We start from the raw sequence: 24,004 nt of genomic DNA on the forward strand, positions 1-24,004 counted from the left end.
CTTATTTCAGCTACATTTATTTTTTCAACAATAGACTCAAGTCTAAAAAGATCAACCAAAATATATCCATTTTGATATGAAATAGCTAGCTATTAATAATATTAATAATAATATCTGGCATTTATATGTATCTTAATTCAAGCTATTCACTGGAATGTCCAATACTGAAGCTGAAGTTTAAATACTTTGGCCAAGTAACGAGAAGGCAGGATTCATTGGTAAAGATTCTGATGTTGGGAAAAACTGAAAGCAAAGGAAAAAGAGTTGGCAGAGGATGAGAGGGATGATGTCATGGAAACAATGAACATGAACTTGGACAGACTTCGAGAGATAGGGGAGGATAAAAGAGCCTGATGTGCTATGATCCATGAAGTCATGAAGTCAGACATGACAACAACTACATATGGGACTTTAAAGTTTGCATAGGACTTCACATATGTTATTTTATTTTCAATACAAGCCTGGGAAGTAGGTGTTAACATTCAATTTGACAGATGAGAAAGTAGAGACAGAGGTTAAGTGAGATTAGGTGCCCAGGATCACACAGCTATTATATGGGACACGAATTCTGGTCTTTTTGACTCAGATCTGGGACTCTCCACACTGAATGAGAAAACCTGTTTTCACCAGTAAAAAATCACAATTAATTTAAGAAAACAGACAATGATGTTTCTTTATTTCAAAGAACAACTAACTGGACGTTTCTTTTTCAACCCTTCTGAAATGGAACAGCTATTTCCATGTCTACAATAAATTTAATAAGCATTTATTAAGTACCTGATAGGTGAAAGGTATTGTATCAGGTACTGAGAGAAATACATAAATAATTAAGATACAGTCCCTATCCCTAAGAGTTTACAACTGAATTGGTGAAAGTTGTATACAAACATGTATACAAAAAACTAAAACATGGTAGAGATATAAACAATGGGTTATGTGAATTCAAATGAAAAACCACTGAAAATTCCAAGGCACTCATACTAAGCCTTGAAGAATGGGTAGAATTTCAATAAGCAGGGATGACAGGAGGAGTGTGTTTCTGGGGAAGAGAATAAGCAAAGCCAGGGGAGGGGCAAATCAAGGAAGAGTGATCAATTCTGGTTGGAATTTAAAGTTGGTTGGAATATAAAGTATATAAAAAGCAACAATGAGATGATAAGAGAAAGGCAGGCTAGAGTCAGATTTTAGAAAGTCTTGAATAACATATTAAAGAGTGTTTTTATTTAGGAGGCTGCAGAAAACCACTGAGAAATTTAGGGCAAAAAAAGAAAAGAAAAAAGCAAAAAGCAGCAGATCAGAGGCTATATATTAGCAAGATTAATTTGGCTGTTTTATTAGGTGGTATGAATTCAAGGACAGATATGAGGAATCTGACTACAAAGCTTTGTAGTAGTTTGTGTGAGAAGCAACAAGGATTTAAGTTAGAATGGTTGGCAGTGAAAAAAGGAAAGGAAGTAAAGAGATATGAAAGACACTGTGGAAGTAGAACCTAGAGGAACTGGGTACTAGATATGGAAGATGAGAATAAGGTTTATAATGAAAGATGGCTTTAACATTTTAACTGAACGACAACTGGTGACAAAAGCAGAAAAACCACTTTGATAAAAAACATCAAAACCTATTCTCTGTGATGATAGCCTCTGAGAACCTAAGGCCACCATCTCTGCACCATAGAAAGGCAAGTTTTTCCTCACATGATGCTTCCATTTCCCATCTCAATGACTATTTCCCATGCCTAGAATTTACTCCTTCCTTCCCTCTGCCTCACAGAATACCTTATTTTTTCAAAACTTAGCTCAAGCTTTTCTACCTGAAGTCTTTACTGACTCCCCGAACAGTGAGCATACTCCCTCCCTATGCTATCTTATATGTATTATATATATATGTGTGTGTGTGTGTGTGTGTGCCTGTTGTCTCACCTGATAAAATTCAAACTCCTTTGAGAGTAAGGCCTATTTTATTTCATTTCTGCCTTTGGATCTCTAGCACAGTATGTGCTTTATAATAATAAATTCCCTGCTTTACAAAGAGGTAAAAATGAATTTGACTAAATAAATACACAAAAGTATTCCTTCTACCTCAGGAAGGGGCAGATCTAAATTCCAGGTCTCTTGAAACTCTATAAAAGAATGTTATTCTCTTCTTTCCCTCTGCTATCAAATGTACCTTTATCTTCATTCTTCCTATAGGACAATATTTATGTAAGCACCCTTTAATATAAAACAACTTTTTCAAGAATCTGTACCTCATATATCCTAGCAATTCCACAAAGAAGAGCCACTTCTCCTGGAAATTTATCTAAGCCTTGTTTGAAAAGATTTAAAGCTGTGACAGGCTGATCCAAAGAGATATAAACCTAAAAAAAATCAAGAGACATTTCATTACATCACAAAACATTTATTTCTGTATGTAGTTATACAATACAGAATATTAACAAAAAATTCTCAAATGCAGCTTTAATTATTATATCTGCAATTTAATACCTACATTTCCATATAATAAATCCTGAAAACAAAAATCTTTTTAAATCTTAAATACTTTAAATTAACACATAAAATGGAGAAATTAATTTTCACATATTTATAAAAGAACTTTTAAAATGAACAATATAATTTGTAGCATATAAATTTAGAATTACAGTTTCCACTTTGTAATTTCTGAGCTTAAAACATTATTTTTCAAACAATTGGTATCAATGCTATGAGTACTCCTTCTGCTAAAACATATCACAGTTTTAAAATGTCTTACAAGAAAGGCTTTTTCAGAAGGTCATAAATTTAAAGCTGAAAGATTTTAAAGTTCATTCTATTTTACATATGAAAACTAAGGTCGAGAGGAAAGTAAAAAAAATTCGCCCAAAATCACAGTATCGGAGCTAGAACATGAACCTAGGCCCTCGCAGTAAAAGAAAAGTGATTTGCCCAGGCTTACATCATCAGTACATGTCAGAGGAGGAACTTGAAACCGGGTCATCCTGGCTGCAAAATATCATTATCCATGGCTAGCTTTTCTGGCACATTATATCCAACAGAAATTTTATTTCATTTGTTTCTTGTATAATATTATTTTAAAGAACCAGCTTGTTCTTGTACATCATTTCCTTTTCAACTACAATATATTTCTACATTTAAAAAAGCTCTTCAAAGTTTAGCAAAAAGAGATGATCTTCTTTACTTTATCCAATGTTTTAAAGCCACAGGAAAGCCAAGAATTAACTTAACTTCAATCATGAACACCCCAGAAGTCCCATCTCCTGTGGTTGTAGGAAGCAATTCCAAGAAATGGGAAGCTAGCAAACGAGCCTCCAAGATTTGCCTTTTCACAGGCAAAGGAGAGGCAGTTAACATTCTCTCATTCCCTTCAGGCCACAACCTTCAAACCTGTATGTACAATGGTTAATTATATTCTCTTTTTTTGGAATTCTCTTTAAATATACATATTTATCATGTTTTTCCCTTAGGGGGAAAAAAAGGTCAGCTCTGGCAAAATCTCTCCTTTGTAGAAGCCAGAATTAAAAGTTATTCTCAGATGATAGATTTCATTTGAATGAATTAGGGCTATTTATTCACCTTTGCCAAGTAGAGGAATGTATCCACCATCTCTTGCTGCTTCAGGGCTGATTTAAACTGTTTTTCTGCTTCACGGTACATTCCTAGCCTAATAGCAAATACAAGAAGGTCACAAATTCTATTCAAACATAAAAAGTGCTGCATTTACCCCTTCCCAACACAACAGAGGAAAAGAGTAAGAATTTCTATTCATAAATTACTTTTATAGAATGGTATATTCTATATATACAATAATATAATAATTATTCTATTATTATATAGAAAAAGTATTCTAAGCTAGAAATACTCTTAAAAGTACTATCAATACAAAACAAGTATGTGGTATATGGTATTTGAGAAAAATTGCCTATCCTACACTCTACATTCACCAACTATAGGAATCAAAAAATTACTTAAGTCACCCAGAAAGAGTTTTCATTCAGCCAGGTCAGGTTAGTCCTCATAACCAGACATGTAGGAATTCATCCAAATCAATGCTTTTTTTTTTTTTTTTTAATCTTCATCACTAAACAAAGTCTTTCGTTTATTTGAAAATATTCTTTACTAAAAGTAGAAAGATGAAGTTTTTAAGGGAGTCAACCTTGAAAGACTTTGGTAAAAGAAATACTTTCTACTTTTTGAATACTGAAAATATGCATTTCTTTATGGTCAACATTTCTTGCAGTTTTCTGATACCAGCAGAGTTAGTGGCTGAGGATCAAGTGCAGGATGTATTTTCTGACTCAATATGTGTAAACAGTGGTGGTGGTTGTTTTTGTTTGTCCTTTATTCTCAAAGAAAACCATGACATCAGGAAGATGATGTCATGACTTGAAAGTGAGTTGGATTTAAGTGAGTCAGGGGTGTGCAAAGTCTCTCCTTTGGAGCCATCTAAGGGCAGTGACGAGATACAGATCAGGACTGGAGATGTTCCCAGATGCAGAGGGAGACTTTCCTAATTGACATTAGTGGCCAAGTTGCTGTTTTTAGGTCATTCTTAAACTCTACAAAGCCTTTGTTAAGCCTGTCCCTTATGGCATGGGCTTGTCCTTTTGACTGTTGTTGTTTCCTCATTATTTAAAAGGCTGCCTAAGCACATAAATATTATGCTTTCATCTTCTAAATTGATGCTTTCCATGTTTTTCCCTTCACAATGTGTAAGGAAATCAGAATAATGAACTCTCATCTATTCTGCCCTATCCCTCCTTAAGATTTTGGGAAAGATTATCTAATTGTGAGTAGATAAAGCCTCCAGTTTATCCAAACCTTATTTATTAATGAAACTACTCCAAAAAGACTCTGAGGAGATTCAGAGGCTAAAGAATCTGGATCCAGAGACAGGCCATAAAGTTACAGAAGCCAGGATCATCAGTTTATAGTTAAATGAGAGTTTAGAGGACACCTAGTCCAACCTTTTCATTTTACAGCAGAGGAAACTGAGGTCCACAGAGGCTATGGCTTTCCCATGATCACAAATATGAAATGGAAAAATCAAAATTAAATAAACTCAGGCCTCTGTTTTCATATCCAACGTTCTTTCTATCATACTATACTTCTTCTCACTTACTCAAAGCTTCCATAGAGAATTATAAAGGGTGACTACACAGATTATATGTATGTACATGCATGCATACACACACACACACACACACACACACACACACACACACACACACTTCCTCTCTCTTTCCCATTTCAGGCCTCTACACCCTTGTTTTATGATTCTTTGAGTTCCCTTATGCTTATCTCGTTATGAGGAGAACTCAGTGAATTATATTGATACCAAAGATTTAATTACTAAGGAGAAATAAATGTAATTTAATGATCTCATCACATTCAAAAGTGAATAATAGGAAATCATTCTTTATTCTTGTCCCATTAATTCAAATGCTCTCTAATCATATTATACCCATTATGTAAACTATAATGGTTTTCTATACATACTCTAATATTGAAGCACATTTTGAAAAAAAAAATCTCTAATATTTTTGTAAAATAATCACAAACAATACTTGCTAAACTTGTTTAAATATTCAGTCAATTGATAAACTGTAAGTGCCTATTATGTACCAAGCAGGCAGCTAAGTGAACCTAGGCTAAAGTGGTGGGCCTAGAGTCAGAAAGATTCATCTTCCTGACTTCAAATTTGGCCTAAGACCCTTCCTAGCTGTGTGACCCAGGCAAGTCATTTATCCCTATTTGCCTCAGTTTCCTCATCTGTAAAATGAACTTGAGAAAAAAATGATAAACCACACTAGTATCTCTGTCAAGAAAATCCCAAATGGAGTCAGTAAGAGTTAAATATAACTGAAATGTGTCAGATAATGTGCTTAGAGCTGGAGCATTAAATGCTCCTATAAATATTAAGTGAAATTTATGCTAGAAATCTTTAAATACCAAAGAAAAGTAATTAATGGCATAAAAATTACTAAATCCTTCTGCTTCCATGTAGGTATTAAATAAACATTTTCTCAAACCAACCAAAGATTCATTTCACATTTCTTTGTGTCCCCATCCCATTTATTGTACCAAAAGAGATTTATCAGATTTGGGACTTGGAGAAATTCTGTCCTATTTAGGCTTAAAAAATAATTATCAAGATTTTACCTGTAATAACATTTTCCAATCTGTACTTTCCACCACCAGTCCTTGTACTGAGAGTGCTCCGTGGAAAGGGCAGCCAAATCCAAAGCCTTTAAAAACAATTCTTTTAGTTTGCTTTATTTTTTTTTTATTTTTTTTTTTTATTTAATAGCCTTTTATTTACAGGATATATACATGGGTAACTTTACAGCATAGTTTGCTTTATTTTTTGCCTTTAGAAACAAAAATTAATAAAATACTAAAATTGATACCAACTAAAACATTCATCTGAAAACCAAACATGAAATTAAGTTTCTCATTACTTCCAGATGGCTTTATTAGTTGTCTTTACAAAATTACTTCCAGACCATAGAGCTGACAGCAGATGAGAACAACAGTTGATCATAATCAAAGCAGATATGCTTCATTTCTGAATATTATTTAAATACATGGAAAAATAATATTTAATGAACATAAAAATATTATTGGATAAACTGGAAATCAGGTTTAAGGTAAGAGTATTGATTTACACGATGAATTCTATATTTATAGCTTAAGATTCCCGGTATGATTTAATTTGTGGAAAAAATACATTGTATTTGTATATTAAAAATATAACTAAGAATGTGGATGTAATAAAAATGTGAAGCAAGGATAATATATAAATTCTTATCTTATACTCTATACTGAAAAAGGCTTATTTTTTTTCTGAACCAAAGATCATGTTGTTTTATTTAGCTTTTAAGAAGTAGTACTCCTCTAGGTTTTATGTATGTTCTAAAGATACCTCAAATTCAACACATCCAAAATAGATCATTATTCCCTAACCCTATTATGAATTTTCCTGTTTCTGTACGGGCACCACTTACTGAGGGCACCATCAGCCTAAAGCTGTTTCAACCAGCCTAAAGAGTTTCCCAGGGCATGGTCTGACCCTCTTCAAGGAACTCCTGAAATTCCAGGTAATAGCCTCTAGCAGTGATTACAAACTCTACTGGCATCTAAAGCCCTTCACAAATAGCAACTAGGCTAGACATCCCACCAAAAATATCTTCCTGACACTATATTTAATCTAATTAACTGTGAGATGGAATATCAAAACCTATGATTTCATAATTGTGAGGAACTTCCCAAAGTGGAAACTCCTTCCATTGATACAGATTCGCATTGGAGCATTGAGAAATCAAATGATTTTACCCAGAGTCACACGTTATATATCTTGGGCATAACTTGAACTACTTCTTCCTGATTCCAAGGCCAGTTCTCTATCCATCCCACTATACTCCCTCTTATTTTATTTAATAATGATCTTTTTTTTTTAAATTAACATGCTATCCCAAAATATCAGTGCTAACAATGCCAAATATTCTACAATTAAGCTATATGGATAGAGTTTTGGGGCCCAACAAATTTTTTTTTTAATTTGTTAGCTGTAACCTGTAACTTTCCTAACTTCTAACATCTGAAATGTTAGATGTATAAACCTTGCTATAATGCTAATAAAACTTATAGACATATCATTTCTATTCCTTAGTTTCAGGGTTAGGGTAGTTGCTATTACAGTTGTGAAAGAAAAAAAGGTTTAGCTATAGCATATTGAATTTTTATGTCTACTGTTCTTAAATTCTTCACAATGGATAGTAAACTTCCTAAATTTACTTTCTCTTAACATGCCAGAACTGCTTCCTGAGTCTCCTGGCAATAATACACCATAGTGGAGATCTTGGATACAAAATTAATTATCTGCTTTTCTGTTCTCAATTTTCTTTTGCCCCAAGGAGAGACTCCTGAATATGCTGACAAACTATAACTGTCTAAAAAAGAATGGTGCTGCCACGCTCTTTCCTAGGCTTGAAAAATCCTTATTTCAACATGAAAGATGGAAATGCTGAGAAACAGCCTAACTTTAAGTTCTTGTTTTTTGTTTTGTTTCGTTTTTTACATCCCTTAAGAATAAAAAGAAAAATGGCAGCAAAAACAGGAGGGGAAATTTCAGTCAATAAGATCACTAAAACAAATAAGAATATTTTTACTTATTTTCAATAAACTTCACTGATCAAATATGCAAATATTTGTCATTACACGAATCTTTATATGTCTTTTGCATTCATATATTGTATTAATTCACATTTTATCTAAAAGCAATGCAAAAATAGCAGAATTATAAACATATCCCATTTCTTATATATTATTGAATAAAAAGTATTAATTTTTAATTAATATATGCTATATAGATATAGATATCTCCATTTAAGTGTTCAATGTTTAAATGGATTCATTGCTATATTTTAATATTCTTACTCGATCTTATTTTTATAATTTCAATTCTAGATAATTCAAATAATTTAAAAATACTGTTACGTATGCTTTAGAAAAATATATTACATGGATATATTTCTAGAAATAAACATATATTTACAATATATATGTTTTATTTAACTAGTGACAGATACCACAGAATGTTTATTGTCAAGTTATTATTCAGTTTTTTTTCATAATGTTCAGTGTCTTCTACTCATATTGCCAGTCTCTGTTCTTGATTTGTAATTCTGATGCAGGGCAAGATTCTGTCCCTCACATTCTTGGATGAGAAGACCAAGTCATATTTAGTCCTGACCTCAATTACCTGAGCTCCTGCCACTGAGTTCCTCTCCCCTAGTATGCTTGTTAAATTTCTGGTCCTCCTGGAATATCTGTTCAGAGAATTAAAGTCTTCAGGGCCCTCTGAAGCATATCAGGTTGAACTGCTATGGTCACCCTTCCTTACCATCCTTTCTCCTTGGAAGCAATATCTCAGGTCAAATTGGTCAGAAAGTTGCAATGTTTCTGAAGCTCTAGGTTTTCTCCTTATAAGCACTTTAGGCCTCTTGTTCCCATGGAGAATACTGCAAGCTTCAAGATCCTCTGGATTATCTAAGTGCAAAGTACTACAGGACCTCTTTCCTAGATGGAGTTATCTAGATTAGAGTGTAGCCTATCCTGTTCCATCCCTATTGGTAAAAGCTGTCAAGCTTCCCATTCTCCTTTCTCCTTGTTCTCCATTCAGGTGATGGTGGAACATCTCTTATTTAAGCACCAGAAAGCTTCTTTTTAACTTGTATATGAAGATTTCTACATGTCTCTTTGTGTAGACATGGTATGGATAAAAACCACTAATTTTTTTTTCCTTTGGATTTCTGTATCATTATTTGATCTGAAACAATTTTTAGTTCTTTATTGGGGTACTAGGGTACTAAAAGAGCCTTACTAGAAATTTAAGATTTTTTTTAACAAAGTGTATTGTTTATCAAAGAATTTGTTTTCGGGGCAGCTAGGTGGTACAGTGGATAGAGCACCAGTCCTGAAGTCAGGAGGACCTGAGTTCAAATCTGGCCTCAGACACCTAACACTTCCTAGCTGTGTGATCCTGGGCAATTTACTTGACTCCAATTGCCTCAGTTAAAAAAAAATTACTTTCAATATTAATCATCTCTAGAATATTCAAACAATATACATTTATTATTCATATGTTCACAATTTTAAAAATAATAATAGTTCATTTTTACATTTCAGCTTAATGATTAAAAAGTATTTTCTTTACACAATTCTGTAAGATAAAGGGTGCAAATATTATCACAACCATTTTAAAATGAAAAAATAGAGGTTCAGAGAGGATCACAGAAACAAAGGATTTAAAACTGGAAGGGAACTTAGGAATCTAGACTAACTAATTAGGTTCAGTGATCCGTCACTTATGCAGAGCTAGCTTATGCAGAGACTAGATTCAGATCCAGGTTTTTCACATCTAAATTCAATGTTCTTTCTACTATGATACACCTCTCATTCAACAAACATTTATTATAAGCCTATTATATGCAATACTGTATGCTAAGTATTAAAAGAGATACAAAAGTAAATCAGATATGGACTAACATACATGGCAGCTTTTGTTTCCTAGGGTAATTTTTAAGCATTCCCTATTATCCTGGTGCCTGAAAAATAGAGAAAGCACCTTCTTGGTGTGTTATATTTCTCATGTGACTATTCAAATAGTACTTTCTTTACTAGAATTATATAACTGATTATCAATTTCCCTAATTAATTAATTTCTTTAGTCTGGCTTCCCATCTGAAAGATATATTTCTTCAACTTCTTGCCCGTAGTACAAAAATCCCAGCTGTAGGTTCTTATTGTCTGAGCTCAAATGCCTTTATTTCTTCAAGGAAAATATGGAATAAAAAAATTAATACTTATAGACAGGAAAAGCAATTGTTATAAGTTCATAGATAAAATATATGAAAACAAAGTCTAAAATGCACACCACAAGTAGCATGAGTGCTTTGAGTCCTTTGCATTTATAAATCCTTGAAAATAAGGTCTATACCTATATGCTCATTTAATGCAATTGCTGTTTTTCAACAACAACAATGGGTTCTATCCAAAATATCCAGAGATATTCTCAGGACACAAATCATTAATTATTACAGTATTAAGTATATCTTCAAAGAAATAACAATCTCTTTTACCATGCTCAGTCACTCTAACTTGAAATTTTAAAAATCTGTCCTAATTTTAAAAAATAAATTATGTTGCTTTTCTTTTTCTCTTAAATAATCAAACATATAAAATGGAACTGAAAACCTCCAATAGTCCAACTTAGTGACAATTCATTGACATGATGGATATATATGTTAGTAATTTTGCTTTATTCAGAAAAAAATGCATGGTACTTCTGCCTCAGTCCTATGTTTTCTCTCTGTTCACTCCCTCAATGATTTTAACCATCACTAAGATATTTTTCATCATTATATTTATGTGAGATAATTCTCAAATCTACTTCTCCTTCCATGATCTCTATTCTATAGTCCAGTTTTATATTTCCAAATGCATACAGGACATTTCCATTTAGCTATCCTCCTGTCACTTCAAACTCAAAATATTTAAAATGTATCTTCCCTCAAAACTAGTTAGCTTTCCCAACTATTAAAAAATATTCCTTTTATTTAAGGGGAAGGGTATAGACCTATGATTTTCTTCCACATATATATATTCCAGTATATTCCTACAATCTTAGAGAATCTCCTGAGGATACTGAATGGTAGAGTGTCTTACTTGCCCATGGTCACATATTGTGTGTGTTTAACCCAAGCTTTTCTAACCCCAAAGACCACTCCTTTTATACTATACCATGCCACTTCTCTAATTAATAGCTGACGTTTATGTGATGCTTTAAGCACTGGCAACTATTTTACAAGCATCATTTCTTGGTCTTCACAAAGATATCATACAGGTATTATTTCACAGGGGCTATTAAAAGTATCATTATCTTTATTTTAGTATACGTTAAGTGCCAAAGTTTTTCTCCTGACCTTAACCATTTGCTATATTCCAAACCTATTCCTTTACCCCTGTATGTTTTACAGTCAATTCACCCACAATCTTATCTGTGCCCCTTGTCCCTTCTTAAATGGGTGCTGATGTGGATTATAGCCTTCCTAGCCTGGGCTCCTTACCTACTTGTTTTTTGTTATTTATTTTAATTTTCCATTAAATTACTGAAATAAAGTTGAATTGTGAGGGGGGAAAAGTAAGTGATTCACTCATAGCCATATAATTATTCATCATCAATAAGATTCAGATCCAAGTCTCTCCTGAATCTATGTCCAATACTCCTTCTTTGACACCATACAATCCTATTTCTATCAGCGGGAGCATCTCCTAGGCTGGAAATAAGGGACTCATCTTTACTTTAACCTGTCCTGAATTTCTTCTAATTTTTGCCAAGTTGTTTTTTTTCTTCTTTTCAAATGTCTCTTGGGGATTGGATCTTCTCTTTACCTTCTACTTCCAACTTAGTTCTTTACCCCCCACCCTTGCTTCATGCCAGTTACTGCAAACCCTTCTTGCCTGCCTCCATTCTCTCTCCTTCCAGATGGCATATATCTGCCAGAAAAGCAGTTTTTTACAGTCCAGTAAATTGGAGCAATCACCCAGAACTCTGTCAAACACAATGCCACTGTGGTTATCAAGGAGGTTCAAGCTTCTCTTGCACATACATCATCACTGTATAACCCTGAGTAAATTATTTAACTTTTCAGTGCTCAAGGCAGCTCTCTAAGAGTATAAGTTCCCATGTAGGTGCTGATTTGAATTAGTAAAGGACACTTCCTCCTCAAGAGTTTCTTATGTCAATGAAATCATAGGTCTGGTTAAAAATTAAAATTAAAAACTGTGCAGTGATGCAAATTGACAGGAAGATGAAACTATTTACTTGTGTTGCTTTTTTTAAAAAGGTCTGAGTCTATTTTTCTAAAACAATGCATATACAAACTGGAACTAAAAAAATGAAAGTGGTTGCCTAGCAACAAGGTCCTTCCTCTACCCCCACTATATAAAGATCTCCAGCTGCAAATGGCCCTTTTAAATCATCTCTTCTCTTTCTACTTTGTTTCCCCTACAACACTTCTGTGTACAGTTGTCTCTAATGTTTACAGTGCCAATGATCAAGGCTGCCCATGATGCTTATTTTAACTAGATTTTACTGGTACAAAAATGTGTGTCAGAAGCAGAGAAAAGCATACAGTGTATATAATTTGCCCCAGTTTCCACAAGCCTCAGGGATAGTCCTGGGTGCCAAATGAGTCTTTCTAAACATTTCGTAAGTCTTTAGATAAAAAAAAAAAAAAAAAAAAAAAAACCTAGCTCTCTACTAGCATATCAAGTTCAGATGATTCTCCCTGACTTTCAAGGTCTTCCAAAAGATGGGCTTCCTCTACTTATCCAAACCTTAGTTTACATTACTGTATTCCCCGGTAAAAATCTCTGCCTAGCTTATCTCTTCACTGTCCACTGAATACACTGAGCTAGTTATGGTAGAGTAAAAGAGCATTCATTGGATTTTGAGTCTGAATAGGAGTTCAAATTCAGGCTCTGCCCCCTGCTGGCCATAATCAAGGCAAGTGACAAAGTATCATCTTCCTCATCTGTAAAATGCTGATTTTAGAATCTGGAAGACACTGGTTCAAATCATGCCACAAGTGACTGTGTAAAACAGAACACCTTCAGACCATAAGTTGCCAAGAAGTGCTAAGTACTCTGCATCTATGAAGTCATAGGTCTGGTTTAAAAAAACAAAAACCCCAGAATAATATCATCTACATTACTCACCAGAGAGAGTTGGTATGACTCTCAAAGGAGCTGTACCTAAATGCTACCTAAATAGAATTCCTAACTCCATCTTTACTTGTATTTTTCGCTTTCCTACAATGCTCTCATCTCTCATTTCAGATACTAAACTCTGCCCTCTCTTCCATTTAGTTCACATGCCAGCTCATGACTGACTAATCCAGTTTACAACAATGGCCTCTTGAGTCTCCCTATGGTTACTATACATTCACTATCATACAGTTTATCAATTAATGTTTTCTAAACATTTCAAGTATGCCAGTTCTGATTCCATACCTTATCTACCTATAAACTCCATAAAGACAGAGAAGATTCCCCATCCTTACACTTGTAGTGTTGCTCAATTACTAGGTGTTGATTGATCCATAATCACTAATATGTGTGTATGTATGTATATGCATATATATTTATGTAAAATAGTTTTTTCTTATTAATGAGAAAAAATAAACAAAAAGTATGGCACTATGCAAAAATCAGTTACATTTCATTTGCTAGAACTCAGTTACAACTTATTTTCTACTTCTAAATTTTAAATATTACCACAAGTAAATTCATAATTAGTTTTAAGCAACTAAGTGATCCAGTATGTCAAATCCATATAATTGTAAACCTACTATGAAAATATGAAGAAATGAAAAGAGGCAAGATAATTATGAAACATAGACAAAATAAAATACAAACTAATGTTTTCTTATTTTCTTACTGCCTGTTAACTTAAAAAAATACCCCATCTTTCATCTCTTGTTCATCAGAATAAAGAACCCATTCTTTATTACTTAAAATGAAAACATACTCCAAATAACCATCATACTGGCACAAAAAATCTATGTAATATTCTTAATTTCAATACATCTTATCTGTTTATGTAGTTTTTAAGGATCTGTATATGCGTACTGTTTAAATGCTAATGCTGTATGCCAGAAACTTAAAAATACTAACATTTCCACATTTGGGCTATATATTTTATCTAAAATTATCAATGGATTTTGAAAATATGTGGACCTGTTGAATCCTTAACAACTTCATCAATTAAGAAATGTAATATTTTATAAATTTAAAATCCAATTAAAATTGAACTATAGTATAAGAAAATAGAAGAAATCAGAAACTTACATTTTTAACATCATTTTCATGATGAAAGATGTATTCAAACAAAGCCTATTAAGAGAAAATAATAAATTCACTGTTGAATTTTATTTTGTAACAAAAGCACTTTGCTGCTCTATTAAGATTCAGAAGCTACTCTGACAATACATGGACTGAACCAAAATAACAACACAGTCTTAACAGTCTGGTATTTAGAGAAATTTCTCCTCTTTCAGTCACACATGACTAAATATTTATATTATATAGTTAACTTTAATTTACCCCAAATCCAAATAGTAAAAATCAGTAAATGAAAAAATTTTTAAAAACTTTCATAAGCAAGAAACAAATGATCAAGAGACACCACTACAGTAGCATTATCAAATTCAAATAGAAATGAAGTCACTAAACCTTTCATAAGGGTTCCTATGACTCAGAAATTACATATTGCCATTTACAAAGTAAAATACTACTAAAAAATAGAAAAAGAAATTATTCAAAAATTGTTCTATTGCATTTTTATTTATTTTGTTAAATATTGCTCCATTACATTTTAAGCTGGTTAGGCCATGGATACCTTGTTGGATATTTTTGTTTACAATAATCCTGATGTTGACTGTGATGATTTTGAATCACTGCCAGGTACTTAAGAGTTCCTTTTGAATTAAAGATACTTTGTTCAGAATAGTTGAAATGTATATTTGCATCCCCAGAGCCTTGCACAGTGCCTGGCTCAGAGTAAGCATTTAATAAATGTTTGTTGACAGACTGATGTATTTTATTCTATCTTTGAAACTCACTGCTCTATATATGTGATATTTAGTAATAACTGTAACCCAGAATAATCAATGAATCCCAATTTCTCATAATCTATCCATTCTGAATAAATGTTTAATTTAGTTTAACAAACATTTTTCCTATTTGCAAATGAATGAATTAAAAAAGGCTTTCCAGGAGTGGTGGAACATGAGCAGCCCTCAAGGAAGTTACGGATTCTGCAAGGCAGAGGTGAAAAGGGAATGAGTGCCAAGCCTGTTGAATAGCTTTGTGCAAAGGCATGAGAGCAAGAGATGAAATGTATAATTTGATCAAAGAAGCTACTCTAGGCTAGAAGGTAGCAGTGTCTGTGGTGGGAGAGGTGTAAGGTAAAATGTCCAAAGAAGGAAGCCAGAACCACGATGTGGAGAGCCAAGCTAATGAATTTTATTTTATCCTAGTCAGGATTTCTTAATTTTCCATGTGTCATAGAATCCTTTGCCATTCTTGCAAAGTCTGTGGAACTCTTCTCAGTCATGTTTTTAAATGCATAAAACACATAGGATTAGAAATTAAACTAATTAAACCAAAATATAGTTTTTGGGGTTTTTAAGTTCAGAGACCTAAGATGTGTGCTTCTCCTTTTCCTAGAGGTAACAGGGAACAAGTGAAGACTATTGACTGAAGTGACTTCTGCTTTTAGGAAGACTGTTCTGGTAACCTGAGAAGATGGGGTTGAGAAGGGAAAACCAATTACGTGGCAATTTCAATTGTTTGGAAGAGAACTAGGGGAGCAACCATATTAGGAGCCAGGGGGAAGGGAACAGAGGTGGATTGACAAGACTGGGTAACTGACCAGATGTAATGAGGAGAGGGAAATAAAAAATCAAGCACCACTCCCTCACAAAACTGGTTGACTAGACAAAATGGAAGTTGACCATAACATTACTTTTTAATATTTTAAATAAATTTAGTGTCTCTACAAAGTTCTTGTACTAATAACCTAAGAAACATGAAAACATTTCTTTTTTTTTAATGACCGAGTGCAGATTTTTTAACCTCTTATAAATATATCTAAATTAGTCAATATTTGTTAACACATCTTAAAAAACAATGGGAATTAATATTCATTGCCATAAACTAGATATGATTATCTTAAGAAGTCATTAGAAGTAGTTCTTAATGGAAAATAGGGATGCCTGAAGACTTTATAATTTAGTTGTAGAACTGTCTTCCTTTATTTTCTGAGAATACTATTAAGAAATTATTCATGCACACGTTTAACCTATATCAAATTGCTTGCTATCTTGAAGTGGGAGAGGAAGAGAGAGGGGGAAAAATTTGGAACACAAAGTTTTGCAAAGGTGAATGTTGAAAACTATCTTTGAATGTATATGTAAAGTAAAAATACTACCAAAAAACAGTAAAAAAAAGAAATTATTCAAAAACTTCATTTCCAACTCATTAGCATAAAGAGGAATTGCTGAGGATCTGACCTGAGGCAAATAATTTCACTGAAAGCTTGTCTTCATTAAATGCAGCTACTGAATCAACACAGTAGCAGCTAGTTTAACCAAATGCCTCAAAGAGGTTATGATTGACTCATTCCTTCACATGATAGTTTTCTCTAATATTTTACTTCCATTAGGATACAAAGACAGGCAAAGCCTCAATGAACCTACCTAGACAAAGCTGACGAATATGATGTTTACATGAAGAATTCAAGGAAAATCACACCAATTCATTGTATAAATTAAAATAACTGAAATGAATCCAATTCCTTTTTACTACCTCTCATTCTGCTCTGAGTTTACATTCCTCTGGGCAGGTACCACCTAGGTCTTATCCCACACAGTACTTAACTGGCCACGATGCCCAGTTCATGCTAAATTCTAACATAAATGAGTTCCACAGAGTTTAGTCAACTGATACCAGCTAACAAGTGGAACAAGCTTTTAATCTATCATTAGGGAGATAAATGATCTATGCTCTTAAATTATTTCTAGATTCCCTATAAAGCTTTTTGTTATAGAAAATTTTATAGATGTTGGAGCTGTTATTTCTTTTAAAAAAAATTTTTGGTTTTTTTTTTTTTTTTCCAATAACCTTCCTAACTTCCTTATTTCTACTAAGGGGCAGCAGCAACCTTCCAAATCCCTGGGTTCACAATCTTGGCCATTCTTAACTCTACTCTTTCTTTACTTTGGGTATCCAATTGCCAAGCAAGACTTGTTGGATTACTCCTCTTTAGCATCTCTTATGTCTATCCCTTTCTCTCCACTCTCATACCTCTATCCTAGTGTGGGCCTTTATTCTTTCCAGCCTATCCTTTTAGCTTACTGTAGTAGCCTCCTACTTAGTCTCTCTTCTCTGAGTCTCTCCCTACTCCAATCCACTTGTGACACAATTTCCAAAATGATATTCCTACTGCATATCATTCTCCTGTTCAAGAAGTCCAACACTAAATCTACTATGGCACACTGCCTCTTATTACATACTATATGAGGAAACTAATTCTCTATAAATGGGTTTTATTATATATTAATGGTATAAAACATAGTCTATAGAGTTTAACATGCTGATTATTTTCAATAATGTAAATATGAAGTAGGAAAAAAAGTGATCATGATATTACTTTGATTTTAATAACTAATGTTCATATATTTTCTTTTCTTTTCTTTTCTTTTTGTTTTGCTGAGGCAATTGTGTCTAACTGACTTGCCCAGGGTCACACAGCTAGGAAGTGTTAAGTGTCTGAGACCAGATTTGAATTCAGATCCTCGTGACTTCAGGGATGGTGCTCTATCCACAGCGCCACCTAATTGCCCCTCATATATTTTCTTAAGAGCTTTCCACCTTATAGGTCCATCTGACTACTAATAGAAGAAGTCAAAACTTCATGAAAAATACTTTCTATTTTAGGAAAGTCCCAATTCTAACTCACAAAACAGTATACAACATAAATATTACCGTCTTCAAAGAAAAGGGCTAGTAACTAGAAGACAAGCATCTCTGGTGAGCAATAGAAAAGAGTAAATTCCTAAGAGGAAAAAGAACTGTTTAATTTTTATGCCTTCTGAACGTATTTCATTAATTTCCATATATAGGCAGAACATTTTTGATTCCTTTATTATTCCTCTCCATTCCCCAGATTTTATTCCAAATTTTCAGATTTATCCGAAAAAATAGGGATCTTATTTGTCTTATAACAGACCACTCAAAGAAAATATTTGGTCAGAACAAGTTGGTTCTTTACTCTCTATTCCCCAATCAGGGATCCAAGACATTATTTTTTAGGGCTAAAGATTTCTGAATTCATTTAATATTTGGGAAAATTCTCCCAACTTAGATAACTTGAGTAATAGGATTTTATAGCTACAAATTTATGAAAACGGGTTTCTAAAGTACTTAAAATATATATTATTAGCTTAAAATAATATTATTTATGCATGGGTTTTCTATATTTTGTTTAATCAATTCTAAGTAAATTGTAAAAATGGGATTCTATGTATATTTACATATACAAATATGCTGCATGCCCAGTCCTCTTAGCTAAGTTCTTTATACCTTCACATCACTGATTCTTTAGTAATAAGATCAATTTGTGACACTTTGAGAAAACTTATCTTAAACGTCATAAAGATTCTTAAGAACTGGGCTGTTTTTGGGAGACTGAGGTTTTGTTTTATTTTTTTAAACAACCCATAAATATGTGTATATTTAGACTAAGAGTTGTATTTCTCAGAAAGAATATAAATGATAAACTGCTTTGGGAGTTGAGATTATAAAACTGTCATAGGATCCAAAAACTAATCTCAGATTATATTGTGTACATAATAGTTCTTTGAGAGAATCAGACAAAGAAATTTTGAGAAAAGGGGGGGGGGGAAGAAAACTGATTTTTCTTCAGTAGTAAGAGTCTTTATATAAAAGAAACAGTAGTGAATAAGTTGATAAGACCTAGAGCTTTGCATCTATAGATGATTTTATCAGTTTGAAATCAACCCAGATCATTTGTAGTCAAAATAATTATCTTTAAAATGAAATGCAGTGGCTTTTAGCTTTATACTAAAATTGTAACAGTGAGATATAGAATGATGCAAAAAAAAATTCACATACCTTGGCAAATTTTGGTTTTTGAGCATATTTGGCTAAATTCAGTCTAGATAAATTTATAAAAGGCCCATCAGGATTTGTAAGCATTGATGCCTATAGAGAAAAGGAATTCTGAGATAAGTAATCTGAAGCCTTTATTTTGTAAAATACAAATGAATATAATTTAGATAAAAATTTTAAAGGCAGAATAAGTAAGCAAGAATTACCTTCAGAAATCCAATAGATTTACACAGGGTAAACTTAGTCACATTACAAAAAGATACTTTTGTTAGCAGTATTGTGGTAAAGGCAGAATTACTTACTGTTCCCAACCTGACATATCTTCCAGAAGAACTAGTAATAGGATGAGCAGTATATGCAGTTCTAGGTGTTCTAATAGCCTGTTCCATAGTGCCAGGCCTTCCACTTTGGGTGCCAGGCCGGACAAAACCTGTAATAGGTCTTCCAGTTTGTGTTATTGGCCTATAAATAAAAGAAATAAAATAAAATAAAAATAAAAATAAAGAAATAAAATAAAAGAAATAAAAGAAAAGAGTAGTGAAAATGAGAGAATATAATTTTAAGAAACATATCAGAGGTTAGTAAAAAATAAAAGATGTACCTGACAGCTGGACTAGGCCCTCCTACTTGATTGGCTCCAGAGAGCTTCAAAGATGTTCCAGGCCCTAATAAATAAGAGAAGAATTTTACAACTTGAAAAGCTAAACATTTCCTAATACATTCATTTTTTAAGATACAAGCATCTGTCAGAAGAGATGTGATATGACTAAACTATACTGTTGTTCAATTACTAAGAAATTGCAAAATGGTCATTATATATCATAGTTCAATTTGTTTTAATAATTCAAGCTCCTTTCCCTGGGAAGTACAATTAAGTAGTATTAAATTTAATACTTTTAAATGAGACATTAACAAAATGTAAAATTACACTCTGTTAGGGGATGAATTCAATCACTGAATATTTATTAAGTATTTACTATGTGATAGACCAAAAAAAAAAAAAAAAAAAAAAAAACCCGCCAAAAATAAAAACAAACAATAATCCCTATTCTCAGGAAGCCTATGCTTTATCTATCACCTATTTCATATATGAAATGCAGAATTATTTTCTTGAATGACATGGAAAGTACACTTGTCTAGACTCAGGGCACAGTAAAAGATTTACTTGCAATTACATTCCATTTCACAATGAGTACTATTAAGCACATAAAAAAGGCAGTTTGACAGAACAGACAGAGTCCAAAGAGTTGGGTTTAGATTCTGGTTCTGCATAGAGCACTGGGTAACTTAGTTTCCTTCTCTGAACTGGATTCCTATATATAAAATAAGAATTAGACTGAGTTCTAAGATCCTTCCAAGCACTTACGAGCAACTTGAGCAATTGCATTTTCATCCAGGATCATCTCAGCAATTCCTTCTTGATCTACATCAATTTCATCTACGTAGACCATTTCAGTTAGTGCTCTTGTTTTCAAAATCCAAGCTGCCTAAAAAATCATAAATAAAGCAAAAATTTATACATTAAATAGTACTGACAAGCTGGAAGAGCTTATGAAACCCAGACACTGGAAAAATGTTCACGATTAATAACTCTTTGTTTTGATTTATTAACATGTAGGTTTATATATAGATGTACAAGAGCTGGTGATAATTATATTTCAAAATACAAAATAGAAATAAAAAATACAAAAAAAAATCAAAGTTATTCTTGGTCACAAACACAGTAAATAGGACAATGCTACAGTGATTTAACAGACCAATAACTACTTATTAGTCCTAAAGCAAATTTTCTTCTTTATGTAGTTAAAAGAGGGAAAATTTTAAAGAAGAAAAATCTGAGTAGAAATTAATTGAGGTGTATATTAGTTATAACACTTCAGGACAGCTTTCTCTTCTTTGGAGCACTGTTATTCTCAATTTATTACCTTAGCTCCTAACCAAAACAATGTTAGTAATTTTGGAATGCAGAAAGTATAATTTTAACATTAAAAAAACCAAAGATTATAAACTAGAAAATATCTTTAAAAATTTATTTTGAGCATTAGGTACTTCTGATCATAAAGCTAGAGAGTTTTTAGACTAAAGGACCAACTAGTTCTTTAAAAGGTTGAACCACCTTTTAAGTTGCTTTTCCCAAGCCCTTTGAGTCTCTGAGTATTATGATGTCTCATAACGTGGGAAAGAAGATCCTGCCTCTTGAAAACTGACTGCAGAGGGCAAGGTCTGGAATGTCCTATTAGACCAAAAAAGCTTCCCATTGGAGCCTGGTGACCAAAGACCATTTTTGCTAAATTTAGAAAGGCTAGAGAGCAAAGCACTGATCATCAGGTGATGATTTTGATTTTGATTTTGATTTTTAGCAACAACAGATAAAAGACCAACCAATGGTATCAGAAGTCTAGGTTGTAATCTATATTGGTTAAAATTGCCAAGGCAGTTCAAAGTCTGAACAGATTGTATTCAGTTTACACAAGTGCTCTGCTCATCCTAAGTTATTTCACTGGATCCTTATAATAATCTTGTGAAAAACTTTGTGCAAATCATATTATCTTCATTTTTACAGAAGAGGAAATGGAATCTCTGGGAAGTAACTTGCCAACTTAACAGCTAATAAGGAGTTAAAAATCACTCAGTTCTCTTTCCATTAAGCAATAGATGCCCTACCTCCATCCCACCTTTGTCCCCACATTCTACAGCAGCCCAAGAAGACAACTCCTAGCAAATTTTAATTTTTTCCCTTATATTTTTTATTTATTTTGCTGGTGATATTATTTGGTGGCATATGGTGGCAAAATATTATTTATATTTAATTTTATCCCTATATTCAAGTAAGCTCCTACCACCAGGGGTCCTCAAACTACAGCCTGCAGGCCAGATGCGGCAGCTGAGGACGATTATCCCCCTCACCCAGGGTTATGAAGTTTCTTTATTTAAAGGCCCACAAAACAAAGTTTTTACTGTAGTCCGGCCCTTCAACATCTGAGGGACAGTGAACTGGCCCCCAATTTAAAAAGTGTGAGGACCCCTGTGATCCTACCACTGCTATGGTCTTTTTGCTTAAAGAATTAAAAACATTTTACTTTTGTCTTAATCCAATAATCCATTTATAATTTAAGCACAGCAATCTATAAACCAGTCTCCCTTCCCTACAATTGAATATGTAGAAAGAACAAATAGCAATTATATTTAAATTATTCACATATACTACCACTTTTCTCCAATACCATAAATAATCAAGAATTGATTGGCATGTGCCAATTATGTATGTGCATAGATCTATCTATGTTAGTTTTGATTTTGTTATCATTTTTGCTAAAGTCTTTTTCCTGAAATGCAAAAATTGTATTTTTCATTTTCAAAGCTTATAGAACTGTAATAAAATCTTATAAAACAACAATATTCAATCCTTTAAAATTTTCAATCCTTTAAATGTTCTAGAAAAAAGAAGAGTTGCTTTGTTTCCAGCCTAACCAAAAAATGACCTTGAAAATAATGTGTCATTGCTTGATTTAACATCAGTTTGCATTCAAAGAATTGCTCGTGGCAATGGTAACAATTCTTGGGATTTAATCAAAATAGCAGATGGAAGCCTGATTCTTGCCTTTAAAAAAATTACATCATTTTATATTGGCAACAAACCAAATATTGTTTCATAGTTTCTACTATCATTGTATGCCAGTTTTAATTTTGAAGACAAGCCAGATATTATTTCATGGTTTCTAATACCCTTATATTCCAGTCTTTAAGAAAATATAAAGAATTTCAACAATGATCATGATCAAAAACTGATAATATCCATTGCAAAGAAGCAGGAACATAAATGGTTCAAAATAGTCTCACATTTAATAAAAATACCAAGTAACAAGAGAAGTTATCTTTAACTTTTGAAATTACAGGCAAATGCTGTACTGATTCTATGAAATATTGTGGATGTAGTTACATAGGAATACAGCCACCTAACACTAGACATCACTTTGGGAAAGTACAGTTATTTTCCCCATTTAAATTAGTAAGCATCCTATCAATTTCTTACTTGCCTAAGAAATGTAATTCCATTACAATTTTATTTGACCAAATGTTTGACAGAATATAGGGTTCTCATTTAGCTAAGATGCAGATAGCTAACATTTAGCACTCTGCTTCAAAGTTTACATTTCAAACTCTGAACAGTTCTAAAGATATGTCAAGGCATATTCAGAATAGACAAACTAGACTGCAAATCATCATTTCCTTTGAAGTTGTTTTTTTCAAAAGTAAAAAAGTGCAAAAAGAAGAAACTACAAGTATGAGTAGCAATTCAATATTTATAAAATTCACCAGCAAAATGAAGAAAATGGATTCAATTTTCTTCCATTTATTTTCTCATAATCACTAGCCAGTAGCTAACAGGTTTAGATTTATAGTAATAGACCAAAAAATATTACCATGGGACTTTGTAAAGTTTTAAACTTTCAAATGCTACTTATGTTTGTTTCTATCATAATTATAACTTGTTTAAAGTGTTTCTTAAATATAAAAGGCCTTTGTGAAGACTTTATTAAATTTATATTAAATGTGACAATAAAATTAACACATGTTATTTATAATGTAAAACTTCCTTTAAAATATACAAATACATAGGGTCCAAAAATACTAACACATTATTTCTGTCCCATCCATCATTAGTCAGAGTAATGGGTAGTCAAAATGTACATGTTATCTAAGATAAAATGCTTCATTTTGCTCAGTTTTGTAACCCTCAGAAAGATCAT

The 24,004-nt window shown here is 32.7% G+C and overlaps 1 protein-coding gene across 1 annotated transcript in view; it reads right to left on the reverse strand.

Annotated features, from left to right (window-relative positions):
- Positions 1–24,004, reverse strand: part of TTC8 (tetratricopeptide repeat domain 8) — a 50,295-nt gene that overhangs the window by 13,652 nt on the left and 12,639 nt on the right. The window contains exons 2-9 of the mRNA XM_003756179.4: positions 20,620–20,740; positions 19,855–19,918; positions 19,556–19,715; positions 19,257–19,346; positions 14,409–14,453; positions 6,156–6,241; positions 3,570–3,657; positions 2,246–2,356 (exon numbers count right to left, since the gene is read on the reverse strand). Coding sequence (XP_003756227.1) covers positions 2,246–2,356; positions 3,570–3,657; positions 6,156–6,241; positions 14,409–14,453; positions 19,257–19,346; positions 19,556–19,715; positions 19,855–19,918; positions 20,620–20,740 — 765 coding nt within the window. The remainder of the gene's footprint in view (positions 1–2,245; positions 2,357–3,569; positions 3,658–6,155; positions 6,242–14,408; positions 14,454–19,256; positions 19,347–19,555; positions 19,716–19,854; positions 19,919–20,619; positions 20,741–24,004) is intronic.

The sequence above is a fragment of the Sarcophilus harrisii genome, chromosome 2, assembly GCF_902635505.1.
Source record: "Sarcophilus harrisii chromosome 2, mSarHar1.11, whole genome shotgun sequence".
Taxonomy (NCBI): Eukaryota; Metazoa; Chordata; class Mammalia; order Dasyuromorphia; family Dasyuridae; genus Sarcophilus; species Sarcophilus harrisii.